Source organism: Homarus americanus, unplaced genomic scaffold (genome assembly GCF_018991925.1).
Source record: "Homarus americanus isolate GMGI-L3 unplaced genomic scaffold, GMGI_Hamer_2.0 scaffold32871, whole genome shotgun sequence".
Taxonomy (NCBI): domain Eukaryota; kingdom Metazoa; phylum Arthropoda; class Malacostraca; order Decapoda; family Nephropidae; genus Homarus; species Homarus americanus.
The window spans coordinates 3,718,019-3,732,706 of record NW_024748870.1 but is presented as its reverse complement, the minus strand read 5'-3'; the positions used below and the strand labels follow the sequence as shown (position 1 = coordinate 3,732,706).

At 37.2% G+C, this 14,688-nt stretch overlaps 1 protein-coding gene across 1 annotated transcript in view; it reads left to right on the top strand.

Moving 5' to 3' along the window:
- Positions 1–14,688, top strand: part of LOC121853164 (basement membrane-specific heparan sulfate proteoglycan core protein-like) — a 476,204-nt gene that overhangs the window by 106,662 nt on the left and 354,854 nt on the right. Inside the window, exons 6-9 of the mRNA XM_042347127.1 lie at positions 4,469–4,591; positions 8,706–8,813; positions 11,047–11,202; positions 12,755–12,877. Of these exons, the coding sequence (XP_042203061.1) occupies positions 4,469–4,591; positions 8,706–8,813; positions 11,047–11,202; positions 12,755–12,877 (510 nt within the window). The remainder of the gene's footprint in view (positions 1–4,468; positions 4,592–8,705; positions 8,814–11,046; positions 11,203–12,754; positions 12,878–14,688) is intronic.

Here is a 14,688-nt window from a genome sequence, read left to right as displayed (position 1 = left end):
ATGCGCTGGTTCATATCCGACCGAACGACGTCCGATCGCATATACGTCCGTGCCCCCCCCCCAACCCCCCAAAAAAAATCCTTGACGCCTGCTGGACCACCACTCCACGACCCCCTGACGGAGACACGATGATCCTCCCCATACTGGTCAGATATTATGTGTTAAAGGAATACCGGTATGCTTCCTTCCTTAGGCTTTTTTTAAGCATTTGCCTCCAGGTGTAATGTTAACCTACATCTGTTAAGGATAAAATCTTTCACCTACAAATTGACAATAACACATTTGCTGTAATCAGACATATCTAGTTGCCTCAATAATTGCAACCCCAGTTGCAATTGGAGTTGCCATTTCAAATTCTGTGGCATTACTAAGAATAACTAAATCTCTGATGCACTCTAAGATTAAGAGAGAAAACGGAGGACTCAGGCGTCCTGATGTGAGAGAAAACGGACTCGTATGATGGGGGACCAAATGAAAATTGCATAGCTACATGTTTTGTGGACTACAGTATTAAGCGTACCCTTTTCATCACTTTGTAATAAACCTAGCCATGCCTATGTGTGTTTATGATATTTACCATAACATTATATATATAATTAGTGGTTCTAAATGGTCGTAAAATGGGGAACTTGGGGTTGGGTCTTGTGTGCCTGTAACCAATCAGAATAAATCCCATAGGTTCTGTACTTTAGTTATCGGCGGGGTCCCAGTTAGGCGCGATAACCAAGGGATGATTGTATAATGTATATACTTGTGACACTGGCCAGTTACTTCTGGTGTTATGGTACAGGGGTACCAAGTGACAGCACTAGGATCCCTCTTCCTCTATCAAGGAATAAACAATTCAAATTTAAATTGAAAAAAAAACATTCAAATAATGGGACGTAGCGAACCTAAATGGCCCTAGAGCGGGCACAATAATGTATGCATCACGTATTCTTATAGATTGTGCTGCCAGGCGTATGTTATCTAGTGAATTTAGTCAATATTGTATAGTAACAATGGACCTAAGTGCAAACCTGTATTATACATGTACTAAATGATTACGGTACTAAAATTGTTATGGCTATTGCATATATAGCAAATTATGCATATATGCATATATGGCAAATTATGAGAAGAGCTTAGTCACTCTTAAGTAATGACAAATAAACACGCAGGCAGGCCTTCAGCGCCAACTGTCAAATCTCATCTCAAATAAATAAATAAACAAACACCAGAGATTCTGTCACCTCACCTCCCCCTCTTCCCACGCTCCTGGCTACCTCCTTCGTGTTCCCAGACAAAAGATTGGTGATTTCTTTATGTTTATTTTATATAATATCTCAGACTAAAGTTAGGATAATATAATTTGCATTGCTGAAATCCTTGCAAGACAGAGATTAATTTAAATATAAGCGTCATATATTTTGCTCAAGATATAAAAAATGTAGTACATTAGTGTACAATACTGTAGTACATTTTATAAAAAGTTTTTCAACTGTATTTTTGGGTAGATTTACATAAATTTCTTCATTTATTTTCATCCATTTACATGCACACACCATACTTAAAGAAACGTAAAAGAAATAAATGACCTTAGTGCAAAGCTGGAGTGCACATGTACTAATTTGATTACGGTACTAAAATTGTTATGTCTAGTGCGAATTACAACATGTTTATATTCAAATAAATCAGTATCTTACAAGAATCCCAGCAATGTTAATTATATTCTCCTAGGTCATATCACTGGCATTTTAAAATGAGAGAAGCTTAGTAGGACTTTTAAATAAACACACAGAGACCTTCGGCTCAAACTTATCACCTGAACCCCCAACCCCTCGCTGGCTGGCTGGCTCCCTCCCTCCCTCCTCCCCAGCTTGGGTTTTAGCCTTACATTTTTTATTTTATATAATATCTCAGACTAAAGTTAGGAGATTATAATTTGCATTGCTGGTATCCTTGCAAGACAGCCAATAATTTGAATATAAACGTCATATATTTTGCTCAAGAGATAAAAAAATTTGTACATTAGTGTACAGTACTGTAGTACATTTTATAAAAAAGTTTTTCAAGTGTATTTTTGGGTAGATTTACATAGATTTCTTCATTTATTTTCGTCCATTTACATGCACACACCATACTAAAAGAAACGTAATAGAAATAATTGCCCTTAGTGCAAAGCTAGACTGCACATGTACTAATTTGATTACGGTACTAAAATTGTTTTGTCTAGTGCAAATTTTAGCATGTTTATATTCAAATTAATCAGTATGTTACAAGAATCCCAGCAATGTTAATTATATTCACCTAGGTCATTTCACTGGCTTTTTATAAGAGAGAAGCTTAGTCACTTAAGAACTGATAAATATACACGCGTTAGACCTGGGCCTGTGCCAACTGTCAAACGTACTACCTCCCCACTACCCCTAGCTCGCTCCCTCCCTCTCTCTCCCCCATCTGCCCGGCGTTGCTGGAATCCTTGTAAAACAGTGAATAATTTTAATATAAACGTCATGTATTTTGCACGAGATAAAAATTAATCACCTGTATCACATTGCAGTAGTGATTTAAGAGTAAAAGTGTATGTGTACGTATATAGTATTCCACATACACGTAAGTATAAATACAAAGTTTCTGTGATGATCGGACAACGTCCATTTGGGTTAACGTCACGTTTCCAAGAATGTATCTAGGACGTTAACCGGCGCATGACTGTATATGATAAGGATAAAATGTATGGTGAATTAAACAGCTTTTGGGCTAAATCTGGGGTCGTATCCTGGCACTTAACTTCAATTTGGTTTTGCCTTATTTACATACTGGTAATTAAATCCTTACACTTATTTGATAATTGGTATCTCGATCTTGTGTGTTGCTTTGACGTTTTTCTCTCTTTCCTCATCCTTTATTTTTGCTATGCATTCTTAGAGTTAGTGCCTTATATTTTGACCTGTATTTTGTATAATTATTCATGAGTATTGTAGAAAATATGGGAGTTGGTTTTCTCTGTACTATAATACTGTATACAGATAGTAATACAGGTATGTACAGTAGAGAGTTTCTATGTGCTGTATGTATCCTACTACATGATTCTGTAAGTGTCATATTTTGTAATCCTCTAATGAAAAAGGTTTAAATGCATAGAAACCAACTAGAGTATTGCCATATCCTTCACCACTGACAACACTAAATATGCTTTATGTCACATTGCCTTTCTTAGTATCTAAAGTCATATTACTACAGTTACCTTTTACATTACCAGGTAAATACTGTGTATCAGCTTCTCACCTGTAAAGCTATCCCAGTAGTACTGTACTTAGAAGTTTTTAAAATCTAATTTTCCATTTTCATATGTAAAAAAAAATTGTAATTGTTGTCAATTGCATGTTGAACTTTATCCATTACTAATTTTATCCATTATACCTGTACATAAAAGCATGTGTAATACATTTATTGCAGGCTAAGAAGTCCTTTTTATTGCTTTTGCTGTAAAGCTTAAGAGATGCCCCAGTGTCTAGCTAATGTTGCAGTAATTCATACTGAGATAGACAGTATGATATTTAAAGATGCACTATTACTTGAATGAAGTGCCTGGAAATCTCTTATGTTACTTTTTGTAGATAATAATTATACTTCAGAGAAGCACAAACCTAATACAGTAGTGTACATAATTTTGGGAATATTTTACAATTGTTGCCACTATGGGTGATTTAATATTGGAGGTTTGATAGGTTTGAACATGTACAGTTTAATTACAGGGTTTAATTTAGAGAATAACCAATATAATATAACTTTTTAGGGAATATTTAAGAGCTGGATTGGACAAACAGGGTGTGGATCTTTCTCCCACATAAAGAGATTTATGCAGTAAAAGAAAGTAGAGCAGATCTCACGCTTTTAGGGACACACAACACAGGAGAAAGGACCTCAGCAGGTGACCAGACATTTGAGGTGCAGAGGTTTTCAGGAAAGTGATCATGTGTAATTTAAAAAAATTCAGACATCAGTATGAATGAAGAATGCAAACAAATTGCTGTTTTCATTAAACAGTCCAAACACTAAACTTTAACAGTGTAGGATCATCTGAAATCTTAATGATGCTCTCTTAGTGAAAGAACATCTAACTATTAAAAAGTTGTGGCTAGTTGACCAGATTGCTGTTTCCTCTTGGTTTATTAGTTTCTTCACCCACAACCACACAGCACCGCCACTTTGATAAGTGACACAGCACCACCACTTTGATAAGTGACACAGCACCACCACTTTGATAAGTGACACAGCACCACCACTTTGATAAGTGACACAGCACCACCACTTAGGTATGTGACACAGCACCACCACTTTGATAAGTGACACAGATATTAGTAGTTAAAATGTTGAAAGTTTTGTTAGGTCACATGGAACTTAGTTTATGGTTTGTGCTACTCTGGAGTAAACCTTTGTAGTTGGCTCGCATGACATATTACTTGCATGACTTCACACTCAGATCCAGCGGAAGGTTGCCGTGGTGATGACTCGTTTGTATGTGTTGAAGGTACTATCATTTGTGAAGTACAGCGGTGTGATGGTTCAGAGGACTGCCCTGAAGGAGATGATGAGGAAGGCTGTGGTAGGTTATTGAACTGGCATTGCTTGCCATCTCCACTTATTACTAGTTACAACTAATTTACATCATCCACCTTACAAATCAACTTAATTTATTAGGTTTTATAATACTACAGGTATTGTACTTCTGATGCTGTATGGGCAGCATTTTTTTTTTTTTTAATATCTTGGCAGCTTATAGAAAATGTATTTTACTGGATGACCGCTTTTGTTTAATATGCCATTTGCCTAGAAATTAAATTAGAATTCCCAATAATGGCAGAAAAAAGCTTGTATGCATGATAACAAAGGTATGATCAAGAAATTATGCAGATGGCTTGCAGTAAAAATGCACTAGGTAGCCTGTTGGAGCCATTTCTTACAATGTGTGGAGAGGAAAGCAACAGCTACTAATGGAAAAGTCTTTCCAACCATAGCTAGGTCAATCACTTTTGCTAGAAAAGCGTCCCTAAATAATTTGGATGCTGCCATTAAAGGCCAGAAACACCAGTTAGTCGAGACCATTTTTCCTCGAACTGTCCATCCGTGTACTGGTGTCCTTGTTATTTGTACAATCGTTATACATACAGTATACTGTACTCGGTTATGCATAGTAGCAGTTTTTACCACCAAAAATTATTATTCGTGTGCCTAACTCTCTTATAATTATGTACTGTATACAAAATAAAACCTCAATTTAATGGAATTAAAGGGAGAAGCGATGTCGTTAATGCTGGCAGTCCATTAAATCCTGACTTTTACCACAATTTACTTTTGATGTGCTGTTTATATATGATCTATGATCATGTCTAATAACAACTTATATATTGAGCACCATGAAAGAGTACAGTAATTCCTGACTATTTGTGTATTGTGTTTGTGCCATCAACGATTTGTGGGAGGCAATAAAATAATAATACTGTACAGTAATTTTAAATACTGTATCTGCTAATAGATGATGTGCCCACTCATTCTGCCATGAGGCCTGTGAAGCTTATTTAAGATGGTGTGACCCACCAGCTAAAGTAAATGCCCACCCTCGCTTTAAAATCACTCTCTGTAATACAGAGGTGTATAAAAAGGGAATATCTTAGCAGAAACCAGTCACTTGTGGTTAACTGGGTAAAATTTCATAAAAAACTAACTTGGTTGTTAAAGCTTGTAACAGACTTATTTTATTGCTCAGTGTTCTTAAAGAATTCCATTAGGCTGCTAGTTTGTAGGACTGACACTATATCTGCTGTGCTAGACTAAATTCTCTGTACACATAGTAATGCAGGTTTGTTATCAGAAAGAATTTCTCATGACATAATATTTTGATTGTTTACATCAGCTAATAGGATCAGTTGTCTAAAACAGGTTGATGGTGAGAGCGGAGATGACCAAGCTTGCTTGCAAAGTCTGCTTCAAGGAAGCTCTTATATGCCTCCTAGGTATGTAAATATGAATTTGAAGAAACACATGGAGAGGTCCTGGCATATCATTTTGTTTGTGAGCATGTTGAGAACCTTCCAAGAGTAATTACAACCCTCTTTCATACTGACCGAGCGATGTCCCATCTTTTTTTGTGTGTTCTTTAAACACATTGTACTTTCAAAGTTAAGCCTGGAGTTTCAGCTGTCTCAGGAGTAGAATAATAGTGCCGTACAGTAGTACTTTTTAGCAAAATGTTTTCAACACTTCAACTCATTTGAGCAAAGTTTGATTTGTGATCCATATAGTAAACAAGATACAACAGCCTTGGTTTATTTCACAAGGTGGGGACTAAGAACGTCAGAAATTAAATATTAAAATATAAAGATACTGTATATATAATTCTTTACAAAATATATGTAAAGGGTTAGTGACTACAGCCCCCCAAAATCATCTAACTATTCTTATTTGCTTACTATGTGTACAAAGAGAAGAAAACCCAGCAACCTACAGAATTCGAGGTTGTACTGGATGATATTTATGCACATTAATCATCAACTCCCCCCCCCTCCCTTCACTACCACAACTTCTTATTATAAGGGAGAGATTAATTTCCTCCCGTCTTACGGGAGACCTTTAATGTTATGTTAACAGATCCAGATAGGGTAAAAAGAGCGACATGTAAGGAATAACCAGCACTGGTGTTGATGCACGATAGCAGATGTGTGTTACATCAGTTAAGAGTCAGTATTGCAAGCCATCTGCTTATCTCCTGATCATAAAATGAAACTTCAGTGATAAATTTTCTATTTCAAAGAAAGAAATTGAATTTCAATTATGATGTGAGCTGAGTGTATTGAACTAACTTAATATTAATGTCTCAGGATTTATTGTTGCTCTTTTCCTCATTTTTAATTTTGAGTTTTGCCAAAAATATAAGATATAATACAGTAAAAAACAAGGCTTATATAATATTGTTCCTAACTCTTGCATTATAAATAATAATTGAGTATATACAATGTTTTATCAGAAATTAACTATAATTTTTCACTTTCAATGTTCTGTACTTATTTATACAGTATTCTCATTTAAACATTGTCATAGCATTGTATGTTAACATTCTGTTGCCATGTGATTAATGTCTTAAAAAGCTCTGGTATGGCTGTTTGTAAATGTTATGTGCCTTCTGTTTCTTAGAACAAAAATATTTTAATGTCCGCGCTCTTTCAGCTCCTTTACTGTGTGCATGTGATATATTAGAGCAAGACCAATGAATTTACCTAAAACTCTGGCATCTTTGGCATAGTGGTAGACCTCATCTTGGGTTCATGGAGGCTTTATTTGGGTTGTCAGTTGTATTTTCTATGGTACTTTATTATTGTTATTCTTTACACATTCTTTGTACACCAGAAGGAATAAATATTGTGAAGTAATAGGAGATATATATATACATATATATATGGGAAATAATGTTGCTAGATTTCCTAGAAACTTAAAGGGTAGAGTGGAGCAGAAAAGTTCTTCATGCACCTCTTGACTCTTAGAGTCAATCAGTGCCCCATGCTGAAACATACCATTGGGTTGAGCCAGTCATGATGCATGAGGCTCACCACCACACACACATCCTCCAAACACAGCCACATCCATGGAGAGTTCCTGCTTAGTTTTGCCATTCAACGTCACTGCGTGTACTGTAAATGTTTTCAAAACATTTTTTGGGGCTGAGTTTCCCGTGATTAGTTTAAAGAATTAACCTTTTATTGTATGTAATTCAGAGCACTAAACTATGACCTACACTATGAACCATGATCTTTAAATGTTTTCTTGTGTGTTCTTTTCTCTGTTGGTCTCAAAGTCTGAAGCAGAGTTCAAACACCAGCGGAGAAAGGTAAAATTAGATTTTCTAAATTTAATCTCTCCTGGTGTATTAAATCTTTCCTATTTCTGAAGTACTTTTAAACACTAAATCAAAAATAACCTGATAGCACAGGGTGATTTTTTTATGCAAGAACCTTGAATGATTATTATAGACTTGAATCTATATCGGGTAGAATCCTAAAAATTTGTGTAATTGAAGTCTGATGTTTCAGAAGGATATTCACGGAATCATATACAATACAGGGTACTGTAATTGATTTCCTTAAGTGACGTGCTGAAATTGCCCACCACAATGTTGTATACGTATACAAATTTGCTTCTCGCAGCAAACATTGTAACACAGACAATAGCATTCCTTGGGGAATATTATTGATAGTTTTGTTGATTTGTGCCTTTAATTCTTTAAGAGTGTGTGAATTTGTAGCAGAGACTCTGTCCTTCAAATATCCCCTTAGAATGAAATCTGGTGGCAAAAGATATGGGCATCAAGGTTATGTAAATTCCTTCAAATATATTGTCATTTGGGGAATTTGTAAATATTAAAATTTGGTTTTAGCATTTACCCTCCGTATGTGCCTTATGATTTGTCTGTAATTTTTTATTTAATGTGTGTTTTTGTGATATATACAAGTTGATGTGTGTGTACAGTATATGGTTATGTGCATTTTTGTGTGTGCATATATTATTATGTGGTGTATGGTTTGTTGGGGTTTTTGTTCAGACAAATGTTTCATTAATTTGTCCTGTTTGAGTGTAGTGTCCACATCAAGCCATGTCCTCAATTCTTGAGTGTATATGTGACTGTTGATGTGACAGTCCAGTGTGTTTTACTGTTGTAATGTAAACAGATTGCTCAGAGGACGAGTTTACATGTGATCACGAACGATGTATACCCAAGGAAAAAATGTGCGATATGATCCAAGACTGCATGGATAAAAAGGATGAGGAAAATTGTTGTGAGTATTGTTATGCTGTAGCTGCATATTTGTGGCTCATCACCACCTTGGTACTAATCTTGATTTTAAGCTTTTCAGGACTCTCACAAGATATGGAATCATTTTTCTAGTTCTCTTATGCATTTACATAAGAAATGATTGAGGCTGATATAAGACAGTTTGTGAATATTGTGTTCCTAGAATTGATGGTTAATAACATAAGTAGGGACATGGGATTGGAATGGATTTGAGATATATGTATCGAGTATATTAACCAAAATAATAGATAAACAGTTTTGACATACTCCAGCTAGTACTGATAACTCATTGTGCATGAAGATAATAACTCATATGATATATCTGTGAAGTATCTAAGGTTAATTTTCCCCAAATTGAAATACTGGCAAGCCAGAACATTGCAACACATGTACAGTCTCGTTCAAGATTCTTCGAACACTGCTGGAGACAGCTGGCAACTCAAGGCCGTTAGTTTACTATAGTACGTAGTAAAAATTATGAATAAATTTAAAAGTGATTGGTGATTGGTTACTTAGTTCCCCGTTGCTTAATTTAATGGTTGGGCTTTGTTGTTTTGTATTATATTATACTACGTACTATTGTAAACAAAGAGCCTTGAGTTACCAGCTGTTTCCAGCAGTGTAAAAAGAATCTTGAACGAGACTGTACAGTACAGTACTTCATTTGAAACATTTTGAAAGTACCAAGCATTGCAACCTGACTATAGTATTCCCTGTATATTGTTATAATTATTGGTAAATTGCATTTTAGAAGAGTTGCTCATTTAAAGTATTCCCATTAGATTTGTTCTGAGAGAGATAGTTCAGCTGTTTTGAGAGGTACTTTTAAAATGGACTATATCCATCTTTTCAAGAATTCTTATACAATTTGTAATCCTTCATTGTAAATATTGTTCTTTACTACTCATCATAGAAATCTGCGTTTGATTTAAAAGGCGTAAATGTAGAGGTACCGGTATTAAATACAAGAGGGCAAAATAAACTTAATTTGATAAGATTTACAAATCTTCATTTGATGTATTGTATGTTTATCTATGTGAAAAAATATCCAGATCTGCATACAATAATGAGAAGTTACATTAGTCTTCTGTAATGCCCAAAAATAGTATTTTATCATTTATGAATGTATATACTGTATATCAGACAGTATAATTATATATCTTAAATGAAAAGCATTGTTCCCCCTTAGTTTTACAATTGGCTTCATATTCATTGTGACTCTATCAGGAAAATTCTCTTTTGCAATAGGAACTTTGTGTTTAATTATTGATATTTTCTGTTGAGCTTTGTTATAGAATTAGAATAACATTATAGTTACGTAGTTACAACAAAATTATTAAAAATGTTGTATGAAAATGTTAGAATAACAGTACAGTATTCCCTATTGTTATGAACAATGTTAGGAACTGAAGATATACAAACCATGTTGGCAGAAAGATAACTTGAAGATTTGTTTAGATTTGTAGCAAAACAATCACACATTCATTCATGATTTAGAATACTGTACTCTGAACAGTACTCTGTAGAATGCATGCTCTTTAGAATACGTAAATCTGAGCATTATGTTGTGGTGACAATTATTGATGATACTTCAGTGGTGTATGTTAACTATCCTAAGGTTTGTTATTAGTAATACTATTGGATATTCAGTACAGGTATCCCTCAATTTATGAAAACTACTGTACCAGATACTTAAGTATTTCGGTTTTATGATAGTATGTATGCATTGTAATAAATTTAATAAATTACACACACACACACATATTATTACATACATACATATGCACACACACATACATGTATTTATGTATGTATGCATGATTTTATATCTAGAAATTATAATGATAACCAGTGAAGAAGCACAATTTGATTATGATGAGGGATATACCTGTTTACTTTTAAATTAGTATATCTGTAATTTCTAAAGGTTCATTAAATGCAAGCAACTGAATGCTAATGATATTTATGGCTGCTAAATGTAATAAGGATGCCACAACAGTTAGTAATGGATGAAGGCATTGAAAAAGGAAAGTGTTTGATTTTCTGATTCTGGCCACCCTGCAGTATAGTGGGAAAAGGCTTGCATTAGTAAAGAGGAAAGTGTCCTTATTCTTTACAGTGTAAGAATCAATATGAAATAAAAAGATTATAAGTGAGTGTAGCTTTCCAGGAGTAAGAATAATAATATGAAGAGAGTATGACTTTTTCCTCGGCAGTTACCACAGCAGCTCCCCCACCAATACCCTCATGTCGTTCAGATGACCAAGGCCCTAGGCAATGTAATGATGGAGTTTCTTATGCATGTTATTGTGATGGTCATGAAGAGTGCCCAGGAAGAGAAGATGAAGACCCACAAACATGTGGAACTTCGGGTAACTTACTATTGAATCCTGTATTTACTAATTACTTGTGAAAACTCTGCTCTAACACTGCATTCATTGTGGCTTTAAACCTAATAATCTTCAATAATAATAATACTAATAATTAACAAAAGGCATCACACTTCCTCATGAGCCAGGATCTCTGTACCATACACTTTGCTTTTAACATGGCCCTCCAGGATGACCAACTTTAAGGAATTCCATTGTTACTCAAGCAAAATGAGCTGGGGCACCATCATACATGTACCACAGTTGACGTATCCTGATGGGCACATCCTCAAGCATCACTGGCAAAGTGTCCTCAAGAAAATGTGTGTATGTTTCACCTGTCATTTGCTGGGGTAACAGATGTGGGCCAGTAAAGTGGTCACCAATAATGCCAGCCCAAACATTGATTACTAATCATACTGTACCTCCAAATAGAGCTTGATATTTTTTGTTTTATGTCCATAGACTTATTGCAGTCCTTCCCTACCCAATTTTGTGGTATAACTCCAAAACTATGGGGTATTGACACTATGGTCATGGAGCTATTTATTCTTATGTGTCAGGAATATACCCCTAGAATTATAAAGAATATTTCCCAAACACCTTGTATATTACAAATTTGGATATGGGGATTTTTGACTGGTTCATGCTTATGGAGTACTTGCAAGAACTTTACACCTTGTACCTGTATAGCAATTTCTCTGAGTAGTATGTAAAGCATGATAGTTGGTTTATTACTTAAAATATACCCTACTAACAAATCCATTAGTTAGCTTCTGTTTTTGAGATGAGAAGTATATTATGTAGGTGGTTATGGTGTACACTGAATTGATGTAAAAAATTAAACTCGAATGTAAAAATATATAGAAAAACTTTTAATGGCAATCTGGGATGAATTTTATTAGTAGTACTGTACTGTAATATTGTATATTATGCCATTTTATAACTGATATAGCAGATTACTGAAGTTATCTTTCCAAGCTTGAAAGCTTCTAAAAATGAGCCTTCTCTAATTGTTTAGAAACTCTCTCAGTATAATGGTATCATTTATTGCCATGAGCTTAATATCTCCTTCAAAAACCTTATTAGGCAGTTAGCTCAGGAGTCTCTGAACATCTGTAAGTATTAAAGACTTTGCAGCAAATTAGTTGAATGAAAAAGTATATGTTACCACAGAAGGTACATGAACAGTACTGTATAAAGAAGGGAAAGACTAGAACCAAAGAAGTATGAAAAGACTAGAGAATGTTGAAAGAAAGATGAATAAATATAGATAATCTGAAAATAACAATACAGTACATTATTCATATCTGCAGATAAAGTGACACATTTCATGTGAAATTCGATTTAAGTCATAATGTCTTTTTAACTATTGCAAATATTCATAATTGATAACTAATAAGAATAAGAATTGTTTTGTGAAAATTATGATAAAAACTTGCTGCTAGTTTTAAAAGAAAATGTAAATATTTTCTGGAATGCTTGATAATGTTTAACTGAATAAGATTAAACGTGTAACATAATTTATTGATAATCCAACTTTGTGTTTCATCAGGGTGTGAACCTGGTGAGCTTCTGTGTGATTTTGGCACCCGTTGTGTTCAATCCAGTCAATTATGTGATGGTACCCGGCAATGCCTTGATGGACTCGATGAACAAGACTGTACTCCTACGCCTGGTGAGTACTGCACTCCATATTTTCTGTATTACGTAATATCTTTGTCCACTTATGTGTAATTCTAAGTGTAGCTGCAGGACTCACTATACCTTGGCAGCCTCAGCACCAAGGACACTAATGGTGCATGGAGAATACCACTTGGGGTTGATATAGTAGTTGGTGGGTGTGGGGCTGGTGGCTGACACAAACACAGGTAGGCATTAGACTGGTGCTGGGGGCTGACACAAACACAGGTAGGCATTAGACTGGTGCTGGGGGCTGACACAAACACAGGTAGGCATTAGACTGGTGCTGAGGGCTGACACAAACACAGGTAGGCATTAGACTGGTGCTGGGGGCTGACACAAACACAGGTAGGCATAAGACTGGTGCTGGGGGCTGACACAAACACAGGTAGGCATAAGATTGGTGCTGGGGGCTGACACAAACACAGGTAGGCATAAGACTGGTGCTGGGGCTGACACAAACACAGGTGGCATGAGACTGGTGCTGGGGGCTGACACAAAGGCAGGGGGCATGAGACACAAACACAGGTAGGCATGAGACAAACACAGGTAGGCATAAGACTGGTGCTGGGGCTGACACAAACACAGGTAGGCATAAGACTGGTGCTGGGGGCTGACACAAACACAGGTAGGCATAAGATTGGTGCTTGGGGCTGACACAAACACAGGTAGGCATGAAACTGGAGCTTGGGGCTGACACAAACACAGGTAGGCATAAGACTGGTGCTGGGGGCTGACACAAACACAGGTAGGTACATTTTCCTACACATCTCTTAACTTATCATTATGGCAGGACAGTGCCTTTAAAAGTTTTTAATTTACAGTAAGTAACGATGGTTCTCATCAGAATAAACAGTTGAACATAATGGAGAGCATAAAAAATACAATAAAAAACGAAACCTTAAGATATGAAAAATTTCACTTGTTTTTCTTATTAAATACTGTAATGTGGTTGATATACCCAGATACTTTCTTGACCTGAAGTTTTATTGGAAGCGGATAAATTGAGGGGGTGGTGGAGGTGTGACTGGGGTGGTGGAGGTGTGACACGGGTGGTGGAGGTGTGACTGGGTGGTGGAGGTGTGACTGGGGAGGTGGAGGTGCTGCTGGGGTTGTGGAGGTGTGACACGGGTGGTGGAGGTGTGACTGGGGTGATGGAGGTGCTGCTGGGGTGGTGGAGGTGACTGGGGTGTGGAGGTGTGACTGGGGTGGTGGGGGTGTGACACGGGTGGTGGAGGTGTGACTGGGGTGGTGGAGGTGTGACACGGGTGGTGGAGGTGTGACTGGGGTGGTGGAGGTGCTGCTGGGGTGGTGGAGGTGCTGCTGGGGTTGTGAGGTGTGACTGGGGTGGTGGAGGTGTGACTGGGGTGGTGGAGGTGACTGGGGTGATGGAGGTGACTGGGGTGATGGAGGTGTGACTGGGTGGTGGAGGTGTGACGGGTGGTGGAGGTGTGACTGGGGTGGTGGAGGTGCTGCTGGGGTGATGGAGGTGTGACTGGGGTGGTGGGAGGTGGACTGGGGTGGTGGAGGTGTGACTGGGGTGATGGAGGTGTGACTGGGGTGGTGGAGGTGTGACTGGGGTGGTGGAGGTGTGACTGGGGTGGTGGAGGTTTGACTGGGGTGGTGGAGGTGCTGCTGGGGTGGTGGAGGTGTGACGGGTGGTGGAGGTGTGACGGTGGTGGAGGTGTGACACGGGTGGTGGAGGTGTGACACGGGTGGTGGAGGTGTGTGACTGGGGTGGTGGAGGTGCTGCTGGGGTATGGGAGGTGACTGGGGTGGTGGAGGTGACACGGTGGTGGAGGTGGT